General features: G+C 41.3%; 2 protein-coding genes across 2 annotated transcripts; one reads left to right on the top strand and one right to left on the bottom strand.

The window, feature by feature from the left end:
* Positions 1-1009: 1009 nt before the first annotated feature.
* ACAT2 (acetyl-CoA acetyltransferase 2) lies at positions 1010-9116 on the top strand. The gene is made up of 7 exons (XM_010288146.1): positions 1010-1210; positions 2068-2185; positions 2963-3106; positions 5258-5380; positions 6019-6173; positions 8175-8285; positions 8841-9116. The coding sequence occupies exons 1-7, from the start codon at positions 1010-1012 to the stop codon at positions 9006-9008; spliced, it is 1020 nt and encodes a 339-aa protein (XP_010286448.1). The 3' UTR covers positions 9009-9116.
* Positions 9117-9257: 141 nt separating this feature from the next.
* On the bottom strand, positions 9258-14407 carry TCP1 (t-complex 1; the record flags this gene model as incomplete). The annotated part of the gene is made up of 7 exons (XM_010288147.1): positions 9258-9559; positions 9794-9957; positions 10261-10453; positions 11504-11627; positions 12957-13132; positions 13465-13591; positions 14215-14407. Coding segments are annotated over 7 exons (1191 nt in total), but the record flags the coding sequence as incomplete, so codon positions are not given.
* Between the last annotated feature and the right edge of the window lie 212 nt (positions 14408-14619).

Below are 14619 nucleotides of genomic sequence, written 5' to 3'. Positions count from 1 at the left end.
GGGTTTTTGGGAAGGATGGGGCGGGGGGGGTGGGTAGTTTGGGTTTTTTCAATCCCTGGAGTACCTAACTGTGTATATGTGAGCGTCTTGTCTTTGTTACAGCATCTCTTCTCTTGCATTGGTCATCTCCTCTTATAAATTAAACATCAGAAGTAACGGTAACTCTGAGATTTTAAGAGCCAGGCCTGCGTTTGCGTTTATCCACAAGATCGACCTGCGAGATCCCAGAGACCGTTTACTTGGAGATAAATATTTTGATTTAATGAAAATGTAGCTGATAGGGAACTGTTTGTTTTGAACAGTCCCCTGTTTTCTCCAGGGTAATGTTTAATCAGCAGAATCATAGGGCAGGTTTGTATGTTAAAGGCGGAAGAAGAAAATAAAGGAAAGAATTTTTTTTGTCTTGTTTAACGCTGATCCAGATTCCTGTATGTTTTTAGCTCTCTGAATGATGTGCTCTCCTTATCCATTTCTTTGCACACAAAGAGCTGGCATTACTTTGGCCTGGGGGAATGCAGATAAAGAATGTTTTCTTTGAATATAGTGTTCCTATTCTGCTCATCAGGATTACAACAAAGAATGGATGCTTTCAGGACTGTCCTTGCATAATTGTGCTTTTGGTTTCCATAAGAACTTTTAGGAAAAGTACATTCGTGATGTATGGGAGACGTCAAAAAGAAACCCTTCAGCGAGTACCAATTTAAATGAGCTCTTATCTTACACGCATACAACAGGCTAGTGCTAATTTGAAGTTGGTGTTTCATCTGACCTGCCCATCAAAAGCAGAGTTGCAGATATAAAACTATCAGTAGCAAGTCCCTGATCTCACAGGTATTTTATCGATCAACAATATAAATGAGAGGGATTGCTGAGCTCCTGTTTCAGATTGCCGCTGGGAACTTCTCTATCTACCAACTGAAGATAGGAGCAAGCTCTAAATTTTGGTGGAATCGGGGTACCTGATGAAAAGTGACAAGGCTGACGTTTGTTTTGTAAGAACAAAGGAAAAATGCTGCTTGTTCCTGCAGGTGCTGGCCAGAACCCTGTCCGGCAGGCAAGTGTTGCTGCAGGAATCCCTTACTCTGTGCCTGCCTGGAGCTGCCAGATGATCTGTGGGTCAGGCTTGAAAGCGGTGTGTCTGGCTGCACAGTCCATACTGATGGGAGACTCCAGCATCGTGGTTGCAGGAGGCATGGAAAGTATGAGCAAGGTAAAGCAAACAATTGCACCCGCGTTGCGCTGATTTACTGGGAGCAAATGGCATTAAGCTGTGTTGAAACACTGTATTTCCAGGCTAATGCTTCAGAGAGTAGCTTCGGTTTCTGCACTTGGGAGTGAATTTATACATGCAACAATTGACTTCAGTAGCTTTTTTTAAAATAAAAAAAAGACCTGATACTGTAGCTACTGAAAAGGTGCCATGCAAACACACATCAGCTTTAAAATCCCATTTTAATTTCCATCTAGCCTGGTTGTGAATGATTTGCTTGTGACAGCTGCCAATAGACTGTTTTTCTGTGTTTCAAGAAGCCCAAAGGAAAAATAACTGGAAATGTTACTGTTCACCAAGCAATTTGAGCTTGGAAAGGAGGCAAAGGGCTTTCACTTCAAGATTTTCAGTCCAAGGCTGTATTGAGGGATGGCAGTGGGCTGGTGATCTGATCCCTAACAAGGGAGCATCCTCTTCTGCCGGGGCTCGCTAGCTGCCTGTGCTGAGAGTGATGTGGTGTTGGCCGGCAGCGTGGTGTGATCAGGAACCACCTAAAGCAGACTGGTAGGATTGGGGACCCATGGCTGTATGTCCCCAGGTACGATTCATTCAATCAATCTGTGGAGAGAAAACATTTGGTGCTTGGTGATCTGCTGATGGGGAAAGGCACAGGCAAAACAGAGCGTGCCAGCTGGCAGACTCTGGAGGGAGAGAGGGAGTGGGCAGCTGGGGAAGCTGCCGAGATCTGGGGTAGCTACCTACAGCTGCAAGGCAAGGGCCTGTCTCTTCAGCTATCTGGCTGTATTGTGCACTGGAGATATAAAACATCTAACTCCTTTCAAAATACCTTCTTGCAGGCTCCTCATGTAATTCACATGCGACCTGGAGTGAAAATGGGAGAGGCTTCTTTGCAGGACACTATAATCCTTGATGGCCTTACAGATGCTTTTAATCACTATCATATGGGTATAACAGGTAAGTGATGATAGTCCAGAAAAGGAAATGGTTAACTGGGGAGAGGGGGAAGAATTCACTGATAGGAAATTTCGGAAATCTGAACTTTCACATAAGGTGTTTCGAGCTGTCCTTAAGCTGTAGTCGTGAAAAAGAAAGAAAATCCCTTATATTGAAAGGCACTGAAGGCATTTTCTGCTTTGTTTGTAAAGCTACTGTTTTGGGGTTTTTCTCTGTCAGAGCTAATCTCACTGTATCTCTTTTGCATCTGAGCAATTTAATTTTATTTCAGGAAAAATAAACAAAATAATCCCTGTATATAACTGAAGCATTCAGCAGCACAGATTTACAGTGTGTGAGGGAATTTTGTAAAGTGTACTGTGGATACACATGGTTCTGCAAGTTCAGGTTATTGCATCCTGGATGGGATAGTCAGCCAACTGCTTTTTCAGACCCTGCTTATGAAACAGACTAACTTCAGAACTTGTTCCCTCCTCTGAAGTAGCTGTAGAGAGATCTGAGCATAATAATCCAAAGAAGCAATAAACTAGAAAAGCTTGCTTGCATTTGTATTTAACTTGATACACCATCTGGGAAGAGATCCTGCACAGAAATTTTCACCCTCAAAAGAAAATAGAGAATCATGAGCAAACAAAACAAAGAAATCGGAATGAAAACTGTTCAACAAGCTTAGCGGCTTGCTACAGTAAACATTAATGACTACCTTCGGGCTTACAATTTTACAACTTAGAATTTTAGCATTTCCTCATGGCAGTTTGCATTTTGTTCCTATTTCAGCTGAAAATGTCGCCAAACAGTGGCAAGTCAGCAGAGGGGAACAAGACCAACTTGCTGTACAGTCACAAAATAGGGCAGAGGCAGCACAGAAAGCTGGCTATTTTACAAAAGAAATTGTTCCTGTTCTTGTACCTTCTAAAAAAGGTAGGTATGAATGGATAATGAGAGTTGATTTTAAAGAAATGCCTGTTTTCTGCTGTCTTCTATGACCAGTGGATGGTTTCCCAGTTATACAGCCTTTTCTGCAAGCTGTTCTGTAAGCATGTAACCTGTTATTCTCTTTTTCAACTTCCAGTGGTTATTTTTTGAAGTAAGAGAGGAACAACGCAAGTGTGGAATCTCTAAATGCAGCTCCCTGCAAATACTATTACTGTCTGTTTTATTGGGGATGTAATTACTACCCAGGCAAACCGATGACTTAACATAGGCTCGGACATGGTACCAAAATGAGTGTTTTTGTTATTTAGACTCCTGCTGCACCAAACCTAAAACAGTCATGCTGATCTGGCAAACCTTGCCCACATAGTAAAATACAGAGTGACAATAATTAGGGTTACTAGCTAATGAACTGAGTCAAGTTACATATATTAGGTATGTTTCTCTTTAGGCCTATTATGCTGCTCAAGCCAAAGGCCTGTTTCTAGAGCAGGGGAATTCCCCCAGTTCCTTCTGGATGGATACAAAAACTGAATTTCCCAAACAGAAATCAAGAATCAGTTGTTCAACATTTGCATTGAATAGACCCTGGGAAAAGTGCTGGCATTAGGCCAGTTACAGACTAATGAAGAGCTTTCCTGATAACAGTTTATATAATATTTAATGATACTGGACTACTCTTTGCAAGAAGAGGAACAGCAAGAACAAGATCTGCTTTTGTACAACTAGATGGTATTTCAGTTGCTAGTTTTTGTCTCAGAAAAGCCAGCTAGAAGCAGTTGGGAGGGAGCTTTAAGTAATTGCACTGAATTGGAAGCTTGTTGGCTAACAGCAATCTGGCGTATGATGGAGTGACCACATCAGTGGTCAAGGGAAGAGCTACCAATGTTGTCTATCTGGACTTCTGTAAGGCCTTTGACAGCGTGCCCCACAACATCCTTCTCCCTAAATTGAAGAGATAGGGATTGGGTGAGTGGACTGTTTGGTGGATGAGGAATTGGTTGGATGGTTGCATCTAGAGTGTACTGGTCAACGTCAAAATGTCCAGATCAAGATCGGTGACAAGTGGTATCCCTCAGGGGTCAGTTTTGGGACCAGTACTGTTTAATATTTTCATCAATGACACAGACGGTGGGATCGAGGGCACCCCCAGCAAGTTCACAGATGACACCAAGCTGAGTGGGGCTGTTGACACACCTGAGGGACGGGATGCCATCCAGAGGGACCTGGACAAGCTCAAAGAGTGGGCCCATGTGAACTTCATGAGGTTCAACAAGGCCAAGTGCAGGATCCTGCACGTGGGTCAGGGCAACCCACAGGATCAGTACAGGATGGGGGACGAAGGGGTTGAGAGCAGCCCTGCTGAGAAGGACTTGGGGTACTGGTGGATGAAAAGCTGGACACGAGCCGGCCATGTGCACGGCGACCCCGGGGGCCCAACCATATCCTGGGCTGCATCCAAAGCAGCGTGGCCAGCAGCTCAAGGGAGGGGCTTCTGCCCTTCTATTTCCCTCTGGTGAGACCCCACCTGGAGTCCTGCATCCAGTTCTGGAGCCCTCAGCACAGGAAAGACATGGACCTGTTGGAGCAGGTCCAGAGGAGGGCCACAAAAATGATCCGAGGGGTGGAACACCTCTCCTGTGAGAACTGGCTGAGAGAGTTGATGTGGTTCAACCTGGAGAAGGCTCTGGGAAGACCTTCTTGCAGCCTTCCTTCCAGTACTCAAAGGGGGCTTATAAGAAAGTTGGGGACAGATTTTTTGGTGGGGCCTGTAGTGATAGGACAAGGAGTAATTGTTTTAAACTAAAAGAGAGCAGATTTTGATGAGATCTAAGGAAGACATTTTTCACACTGAGGGTGGTGAGACACTGGCACAGGTTGCCCAGAGAGATGGTAGATGCCCCATCCCTGGAAACATTCCAGGTCAGGTTGGATGGGGCTCTGAGCAACCTGGTTAGTTGAAGCTGTCCCTGCTCATTGCAGGGGGGTTGGACTAGATGGCCTTGAAAGGTCCCTTCCCACCCAAACTATTCTGTGATTCTATATATTCCCAGTGAGCCTGTTGTTTGTGCCAGATTTCTGTTTGAGACAAGTGCATGCAATTAGACCCTCCTGTGAGAATAATGCTCTGTTTTTCAGGTCCTATAGAAGTTAAAACAGATGAACACCCTCGACATGGGAGCAACTTGGATACAATGGCAAAGTTAAAGCCCTGTTTCCTGACAGACGGAACTGGGACAGTAACAGCAGCTAACGCTTCAGGTTGGTCTGGCTGGCTAAAACTGAAATGGAACAGAACACTAACTGCTTGCGGCTCAAGGCAGGGTCTCTGTGAGGGGTTGGTTGCCATGTGGTTACTGCTGAATATATTTTGCAAAACTGGCAATGTGTTTGACAACATAGGTAGAACTCGAATATAACTGTGGTGGAGGATTTTTTTACAGGTAAGTTGTCTTTTGCTTGCTTGCCCTCTGTGAAGAAATACAAGTGTTTGGACAATAACCACAATATTTGATAGGCTGGAACAAAGAGAAACTACATCTTCTCTTTTTAAAACTAGTTGTCTAGTGGTTTCTATTACTATTATTCCAGTATTCTATTATTCTAGTATTACTGCAGGTCTGGACAAAGGAAAATTTAACAATTCATGTTTGAAAATGTTACTCCTGGGGGAGTAACTCTTCTGCCACAGGCAGCTTTGAAATGTCTTCCTTGGTTCTTATTAGTGTTTGTGTCCGAGGTCAGATTTGGCTGATCTGAAAATAATACTGACCGAAACCAATGAAAGATTTGTGACTTTTTGTTTTGTCTAGATTGTGAACTTATGCAAGCAGGAAAAGATGGTAGAGGAAAAGCCGTAACACCCAACAAATACATAAAAGTTGTTTGTCATTCCACAGGTATAAATGATGGAGCTGCAGCTGTAATTCTAATGAAGAAATCAGAAGCTGCTAGGAGAGGTCTTAAGCCTTTGGCTCAGATTGTATCTTGGGCTCAGACAGGTGTAGATCCATCTATAATGGGAGTAGGGCCCATTTCAGCAATAAAGCAAGCTGTAAGTACCTGTCTGTCTGTCTATCTATCTGCCTCTAACGATCTGTATCTATCTATCTTATTTAAAACCCCTTGCTTATAGTTGCTTTTCATTTTCTGGCCATGTCTTGTTTTTTCTATATTCTAAGGAAAACTTAGTAGAAAAACCTAAGTGAAAACAAGACTTAAAATAGCAGAGAGTATGTAAGATTAAGATTTCTAGAGCTACCAGGCTAATGTCTACTGTTGGGGGGGAAAAAAAAAAGTGTATAGGTGTATGAATAGAGTTCAGAACATAAACTAGTCAGGTTTGAGAAAGGCCACCTAAATAAGCTAGGAGGCTAGATCAAATTTCATGGATGTGTATACTGACCTAAATTGGGGATTTGTTTCTGCCAGGATATGGTTATGATGCTGTGTCTGGCCAGGTTAATTTTCAGATTGCTGCCCGATTGTATTTGCAATAGTACAATGCTGAAAGAAAGATCAGTGAGTGCACCTGCATTAGCAAACGTGAGGGTGCCCTTTTGCATTTTGGTTTGCCCTGCAAAAAGGTTGGAGTGTGTAAATTGGATTCCTTCCAGATGAAACTAAAGAAGAACATACACACTGGAATCACAGTTAATGTGCTCATACCACTACTGTGCTCACTGATGCGCTCTGTGTACAGTCTGCAGGACAAGGTTCTCAAATAAAATGCCCCGAGTTGCTCCTATGGTACCACGCTGCTTGCTAATACAGACTTTGGCCTTGGCACCCCCAAGGCCTTGTGCAGCTGTTAAGGACAGACTTGCTTTAGTATTCCTTCTTAGTTTTATTTATACTGTGTAAAGGCCTTATTTCGTTCATCTCTCATGTCATGGCAACACAGAAGCCTAACTTGAACTCACCCAAGCTCTGTGGCTTTTAACGGGAAAATCAGAATGGCAATGCTGAAGCTTTTTCTTACCAGATCTCAAACTGTTATTTTACCTCAAGAATGCTTTAAATGTATAAACAATACACATCTTTAGTTTAAACTGTAGAACAGACAAGCTGTTATTTAACAATACCTATGATTTATAGGTACTCTGAAAAAAGGCATGATACTTCTTAATGTAAACTGTAATGTATGCTACCGAACACTTCACACCCTCCATATATTATCAGAATGTCACAGTAGCACTTTCTAGTGAGAGAATGACTAGACTGTGCATTTTAGTGTTGCAACAACATAGTAAATCTTTACAAAATAAGACTTTTCCCAGAAGGTGAACAGTTTCCATACTGCCTCTGTAGTATCAAGTAGAAAGAGGCCCTCCTTCTGGACTCTAGTGTGGGAGGTGCACCAGCCTGGCTCGCTGCTTGTGAAACCGCATTGCTGCAGAGGGTTCTGCTGATGAAGCACTGCTGTTAGAAACAGTCAGTGGAAGTAAAAATGTAAATACATGAAACATGCCCAAGCCTGTACCCAAGTAGGCAACTGCACCGTAAGAGTTTCTCAAGTGAAAACATGAGCCCAACCCTCTTCCAAAATAGCCACCTGTGAAAAGCTTCAGGTAGCAACTTTCAACTTAAAGGAAGAGACCAGATGAGTTACACTTGACACCTATCAGTAATGGTCACTTCACTAGTTCCTGTGTAAAAATCTGTATTAAGCAGAGAATCTCTAATGCAGAAAACAGGAAAAAAATTGAAAAGTTGCTTTTAATGTTAAAACCTACTTTTGAAAACAGTGCTTGTTCTATTAAAAGGCACCACATACTGTGACTCCCACAATTGCACCACCACCACTACATGTAAATTACTCAACTTTAAGAGCAGCCCACATGTTACAGCACAGTGTACTGACTTTTGCTGACACTCAAATGTTGTCTGTTGTCTTCAAGAGTTCTGTCATCAACCCTGGCTATAAAAATTCATTTCCTTCAACTTTTCAGAAGTGGTGGCTTCAAATCACCCAATTCAAGTCTATGAAAAGCTTCCTCCAGTGCTGAGGAAAACCTAGAAGATAATAAAGCATATTTATTTATTGTTTTCTCAGATTAACAAAGCCAGCTGGACTCTGGAACAAGTTGACCTATTTGAAATTAATGAAGCCTTTGCATCAGTATCTGTTGCAATAGCAAAAGAACTGAAAGTAAATCCAGAAAAGGTAATGAACGTATTTGAGGCCATAATTAGTTTCCTGTAATTCAAATTTGTTCCACTCTGTGCACCTGAACCATACTCCACAGAGGGGAGAAGTCTTTTTGCAATCACTTTGCTGTGAGCACAAAGGATGGGAACCCCAGTAGGCATTTCTTTATGCTACCCTGCTGTAAGCTTGCTTTGCTCACAGGCACACTGCTTCCCAGCTGAACAGGCTACAAAATTTTACTATAGTGGATTCGAATGCAATTCTAGACAACTGCTTCAGCATCCAAACTTGCTCCTGGAAGTGCATTTGCCATTGTATTCTTCCAGTGATGGCAGCATCCTCTCCCTAAATTCATCCCAGTTTTTTTCAAAGAGTAAAGATGAGCCCTTTTCAGAAGAAATAGTGATGATGACAGCTGTTGCATCTATGTTCAATTTCTCCTTGTCATGGTGGTAGCAGTTTCAGGCTCACTCAGAACCAAGGACTACACCCAGTGAAGTTATTCATGTTGAAACTCAGCTAAGCTAGTTAATTTCTCAATTTGACCTTCTGTATTGGCTTTTTTTTTAGATTAATATCCAAGGTGGAGCTATTGCTCTTGGCCACCCGCTTGGTGCCTCTGGTTGTCGCATCCTTGTTACTCTTCTACACGCACTGGAACGAACAGGTGGAAAACGTGGTGTAGCTGCTCTCTGTATAGGAGGAGGAATGGGAATAGCCATGTGCATCGAGAGATAATATGAACAAACGAATAGCTACTGCTAACTAGCTCTGAAACAGTTTACTAATAAACTTCTAATTGTGGAGCTTATGTTTGTTTCTTTTACCTAAAATTAAATAAACTTAGTCCATTACTTTTTGCCACTCCATCATTGTCTAACAAAGATTAGGGGCTAATGCAAGCACTCTGATTAACACATGCTGGAGCTTAAATTCCTAACGCAGGGATCAACATCACTTTGAAAAATTAGTTTGTTCACAATAAAATAGCAGCAGCATTCAACCACTTGCTTTATTAACATTTTAGTTACAAGAGTGGGAAGTGTAAGTTAGACAAACATAAATAAAACCTAAGTTATTCTTCAAGTGCTCCAGAGTGAACTGCATCCTCATAGCACCCTCTCTCTTCTTTAGTTTCAGGGTGCAGTTTAATAAGATCATCAATTCGAAGAATAGTAATTGCAGCTTCTGTTGCAAACTTCAGGCTCTTTGTTTTGACCATAGTTGGTTCAAAGACACCAGCTTGCTTGTTATCACGAGGTTTTCCATTGATCAAGTCAAGACCAATCCTGAAAAAAAGAGCATCAGATGGAGAGGTAGAAAAAGTAGGAATAGTTGACAGTATGCTGTTTCACTACTAAGTCTCAGTGACACACACATAGGGCTGAAGGACACAGGGAGAAAAGTTCAGTGATAACCTATACCCCATCACACACAAATCATGGCTCAGTAAACTGGCAGAAGATTTTCCATCTAAGTCAGCAACCCACTTCAATTTTAACAGCCTTCCTACAGATACTTGCCATTTCAGATTTTTGCGATCTGGGTTAACTTGAGCCTCGTTGTGGAATGCTCTCAACTTTGCAACAAGATCTGTCGCATCTTGAGCGGCATTTACTGCCAACGTATTTGGAATTATTAACAGGGATCTTGCAAATTCTGCTATTGCAAGTTGTTCACGGGATCCCTAGAAAGAAGAAAAAGTTTTAAAACCAACTGCTGCAACAAAAGAGGAAAGAATACAGCCATGATCAAGTGTCAATAGTAGGGATTTTCACATGCAAAACCTATTTTAAGGCCAAAGATCCATATAGTCTATCAGAGAAAGAGTAATGCCTATCCTCCATTTTAAAGAAGCATCTTACAGAATGTAAGATGATCAGGTTTTCATAAACCACAGAACCATCTAGTACAAGAAAATAAATGCTCGAAAATTCACATTGTCCTAGTTTAATAAGTACAGGCCTTTACTTCTTCGTGCAAGACTTACCATGCTGGTTGCATAATTTTCAAGATATATTGAAAGTGCTGCCTCTACAGCACCACCACCTGGGACAACAGACTTGGATTCCAATACCCTTTTAACAACACAGAGAGCATCATGTATAGATCGTTCCATTTCATCACACATGAAGTCATTAGCTCCTCGTAAGATAATGGATGCTGAGGTACGAGCCTTTGTACTAGGTAAAAAAAGGAATCTGAAGTCAGCCATGTTGAACAAAATATAAATTAAAACTCTTCTTGCTGAATTTTTTCTTCTAAAGCCAAGTTCAGTTAAGCCAGATTCTTTCAACATTTAAGTGTCTCAACACTGTTACGCACCCTTGAAGGATATGTACATTGCAACTCAGTAAGTCAATATACAGTTAGATACCAGGAAAGTTCTCTTTTGCATAGCCATCAAGTGAGCTAATGGCTGCCAACATTACAGTATAAGCAGCCGTGTAACTGCCACACAGGTGCCATGGTCAGAATATTTCATTCACACACAAATGAGACTACAGCAAGTTGAACACTGAGAAGGGATATTGAAGCAGTGGGAAAGTTAATATCCAAGGTATGTTCTTGTTAAACAAACTGATCAAGTCCTCAGGTACCAGACAGCAGCGGCACACTAAAAACTTCAAGAGAAAATACCGTGTGTGTGGAGGACAGTTCATAATTGGTGCTGCTCTTACCCATTAAAAAAAAAAAAAAACAAACAACCCTAAGAAAAATACCCTTTTAACAGCATGGCCCATTACATCCTACCAAGCAGATGACTGATTCAATGAAACCAGCAGAAGTAAACCCTAGCCTGCACCTCCTTATTCAAATGAAATTACTCAGATGGTGCCTACTTCCCTTTACTGTCTGTAAAGGGAAGCCAATATGACTATACTGCTAAAAACCAGGTAAAGGAGGATGAAACAAGTGCTGTAATAATATCTCTAGCAATTTAAAAGAATTTTATTGTAAATTTTAGAAAATTGTTTCTAAAAAAAACTTTAAGCCTGTCTAGCAATCTGGTTGTGTCATACATGATTGGCTGATGAAACAGGTGTCTAGCCCCAGCAGAAGAGATTAAATACTAATACTTGCACTCTCATTTCCAGTGGACTTGTATACTTTCCCATGCGTATAACTACTACTCATACCTCCGAGATAGCATGGGAGTAAACAAACTGGATTTTATCTCAAACTTAGTAGAAAGCATACACAAAACTGAGTATTTTAAAGAGGATCCTTACTTCTTGATTAAAATCAACTCATCGTCACAGATTCTCTCTTGAATGACTTCTTCGGCCTGTCCCAGCATTAATGCCTCAAAACTCTCCTCACCTTCAAGGTTTGCAAGAGTTGAACATATGGTTGCTTGAACAAACAAACAAAGTGAAATTAGCGTTCAATTCCAGGACATCCTTTGCCACCTTCCCAGAACAGGCATATAGAAAAACAGAAATTGAAAACAGAAGTAAAAGCAGCAATAAGAAGATTTTTCTTAAATTCAACACCACTTCTAATTCTCAGGTAGCAATTCAATATTCCAGTGTATAATTGATACTGCTCTTTTTGCTCAACTTTTACAGCACTTTTCCACAGCTAGTGCAAGCTCCTGTGCTTTACCATAATGAAAATGCTTTCTTGCAAATTTAAGAATTGTCAGATAAAAATTTGTGTAGGGCCTGATTTTTTTTGTGTATGTATTTAATGATTTAGGAATTTGTCATTTGTCTTGAACTATCAGGGTCCTTCACACACCTCTCCAAACAGAGGCTTATGAATGTGTGCGCTTAATAAAGGTTTCGGAATAAGTACAGATTCTGGCTCCCATTTCCACAAGAAGACAGTCTTCCCAGTGCAAGGCAGCATTTTTACCCCCAATCCCCAGTAAATCTTTAGCAGTCAACTCCTATGGTACCCATCTACTTAAGACCAAATAGCCACTTAAAAGAAGCAGGAAAGTTAAACTTGACAAGAGTGGCTCAGCTCTACTCATCCTCTCTGTACTGGTTTCAGCTGGGATAGAGTTAATTTTCTTCAGAAGCTAGTATGAGGCTATGTTTTGGATTTGGGATGAAAATAGTGTTGATAACATACTGATGTTTTCAGTTGTTGCTAAGCAGTCAAGGACTGTCTGGTTTCTCATGCTGGCCTGCCAGCAAGAAGGCTGGGGGTGCACAAGAAGCTGGGAGGGGACAGGACAGCTGACCCAGGCTGGCCACAGGCATATTCCATACCATACGATGTCATGCTAGGTATATAAAGATGGGGGGAAGAAGATGGGGGGACATTCAGAGTGATGGCATTTGTCTTCCCAAGTAACCATTATGTGTGATGGAGCCCTGCTTTCTCAGAGATGGCTGAACACCTGCCTGCCAATGGGAAGTGGTGAATTCCTTGTTTTGCTTGCATGCGCAGCTTTTGCTTTACCTATTAAACTGTCTTCGTCTCAACCCATGAGTTTTCTCACTTTTACTCTTCTGATTCTCTCCCTCATGCCACCATGGGGCAGTGAGCAAGCGGCTGCATGGGGCTTAGTTGCTGGCTCAGGTTAAATCATGACACTCTCCTTGCATGGCTTGCATGTTAAGAAGCCATGTTTTGAAAATTAGTTACTAATACCCTAAAAACAGCTTTTACTTTAAAAAAAGGAAAAAAGGAAAGAAGAAAAAAAGGATATTTATTGTTATATATACATACCTCCAGATGCCTTAGCAATTCGCTTAAGGTCCTTTTTTACAACTCTTCGTACTGCCATAGCACCAGCATCAACAAAGTATTTCAGACACATATCATCAATACCTCCAGTGGTGAGAATAACATTGGCACCAGTGGCCAAAATCTTCTGGATCCTTTCTTTGGTAATATCTGACTCTCTGCAAGGATAAAGTCAAAGTTATAAGAATGTATTTAGAAGTCTGCAATCACATTCTGTCAACCCATGTCCTGAAATTTTAATGCAGAGCTCTGCAAGGAGAAGGAACCATGGCACAAACATACTTGGATTTCTCGAAAACTGACTTAATACCAGTTCTGTCTCCAGAATTGAAGACTTTTACCATTAATATTTGGTATTGTTGGAAGTGTTAAAATTTTAAACATTTTTACCTCTTGTGCTCAGCCAAAATTACATTGAGCCACCTCAACTGAAGAGACCAAAACCAGCCTGTGAAACCCCACTGTCTCAATTACTCAAGCTTCCACACACCTCTGCCGTATCTGGTCCAGCTTCTCAGGGTCTGAGATAACAACCTGAACACCAAGCTTCATTTTTGCTTTCTGCAGGCTGAAGTCAAGGCATGCAATCTTTGCATTAACTATTCTCTTGGTCATACCTGACAAGAAACAACAAAACAAAACAAGCTTTTGTAAAATCGAGTTAACAGATCATCAAGTTCACATTAGAGATTAAAACCAATGCTACTTTGACCTTTCAGATTTCTATTCAGTTTGCTTCTCTGCCTCCAGTTCTGCCCCAGCACAGAAAATGCTAACAAAGACTTTAAAAGACAGAATTTAAAAAAGAAAAAAACCAACTATAACCTCTATTACCTTTTTACAGACCCCATCCCCAATATGTGAATGACCATGAAAAGCTGACCCATCAGTCTCACATCCTTTAGGTTACCTAATCACAACACAGCTCTGCTAAATTTAACAGTTCCCTACAAACAAGAGAGGTGCTTAAATTCCAGAAAATCACAGTGTTAGCATGCTGATACTGAGCCAGGGAAATACAGTAACTTACCAACACTTTGTGGATCACTACTAACTGGCAAACCCCAACCTAGAAACCACTGGTGAAGTGGTAAGGGGTTTTTTGTGTTCTCGTTTAATTGTTCTGGAATTGAAAACTCACATGATTTGCAACTCAAGCAGTCAATAAGAAGATCAATGCAGAAAGACTAAGGGGATTGAGCTCACACACAAGCTTTACAAAACGTAGTTGTGTTCTTACCCTGTGAGCCCACCACGCAGTTCAGAGCATAACCGTTCACAAGTATGCTCTCTTTTTGGCTGCGGCCATGTGCCTTCAAAACATTAACAGAGTTGATTGGATACCGAGCCTGACCCTTCTGGTCTGTGTATTTAACTGCCAGTGCAGCATCCACCACCATACTGGCAAAGAAATCACCATCACTAAAATGCTGTTAAGGTTAAAACTGAAGAAGAAAACTAGCAGTACACTTAAGGGGAAAAAAAAAAGTCACTACCAGTGCCCAAACTGTGAGTCAGAAAACATTAAAAAAAAAAAAAAACAAACCTCCAGAAAGGTATAGAAGTGCTAGCTCTCTTTAGCATTCTCTTGAAAGAATGAGTAACTCCCAAAGCTGAAACACTGGCACAAAAAGTAGGACAGGCC

This window comes from Phaethon lepturus, unplaced genomic scaffold (assembly GCF_000687285.1).
Source record: "Phaethon lepturus isolate BGI_N335 unplaced genomic scaffold, ASM68728v1 scaffold14185, whole genome shotgun sequence".
NCBI lineage: Eukaryota > Metazoa > Chordata > Aves > Phaethontiformes > Phaethontidae > Phaethon > Phaethon lepturus.
The sequence above is the reverse complement of the archived record's forward strand: the minus strand, read 5'-3'. Positions and strand labels throughout refer to the sequence as shown.

Bases quoted from the DNA above. Each gene is read 5' to 3' on its own strand.
- ACAT2 (XM_010288146.1), top strand. From the start codon at position 1,010: ATGCTGCTTGTTCCTGCAGGTGCTGGCCAGAACCCTGTCCGGCAGGCA. The intron at 5,381-6,018 runs GTTGGTCTGGCT...GTCATTCCACAG, and splicing joins AACAGCAGCTAACGCTTCAG to GTATAAATGATGGAGCTGCA. The intron at 8,286-8,840 runs GTAATGAACGTA...CTTTTTTTTTAG, and splicing joins TGAAAGTAAATCCAGAAAAG to ATTAATATCCAAGGTGGAGC.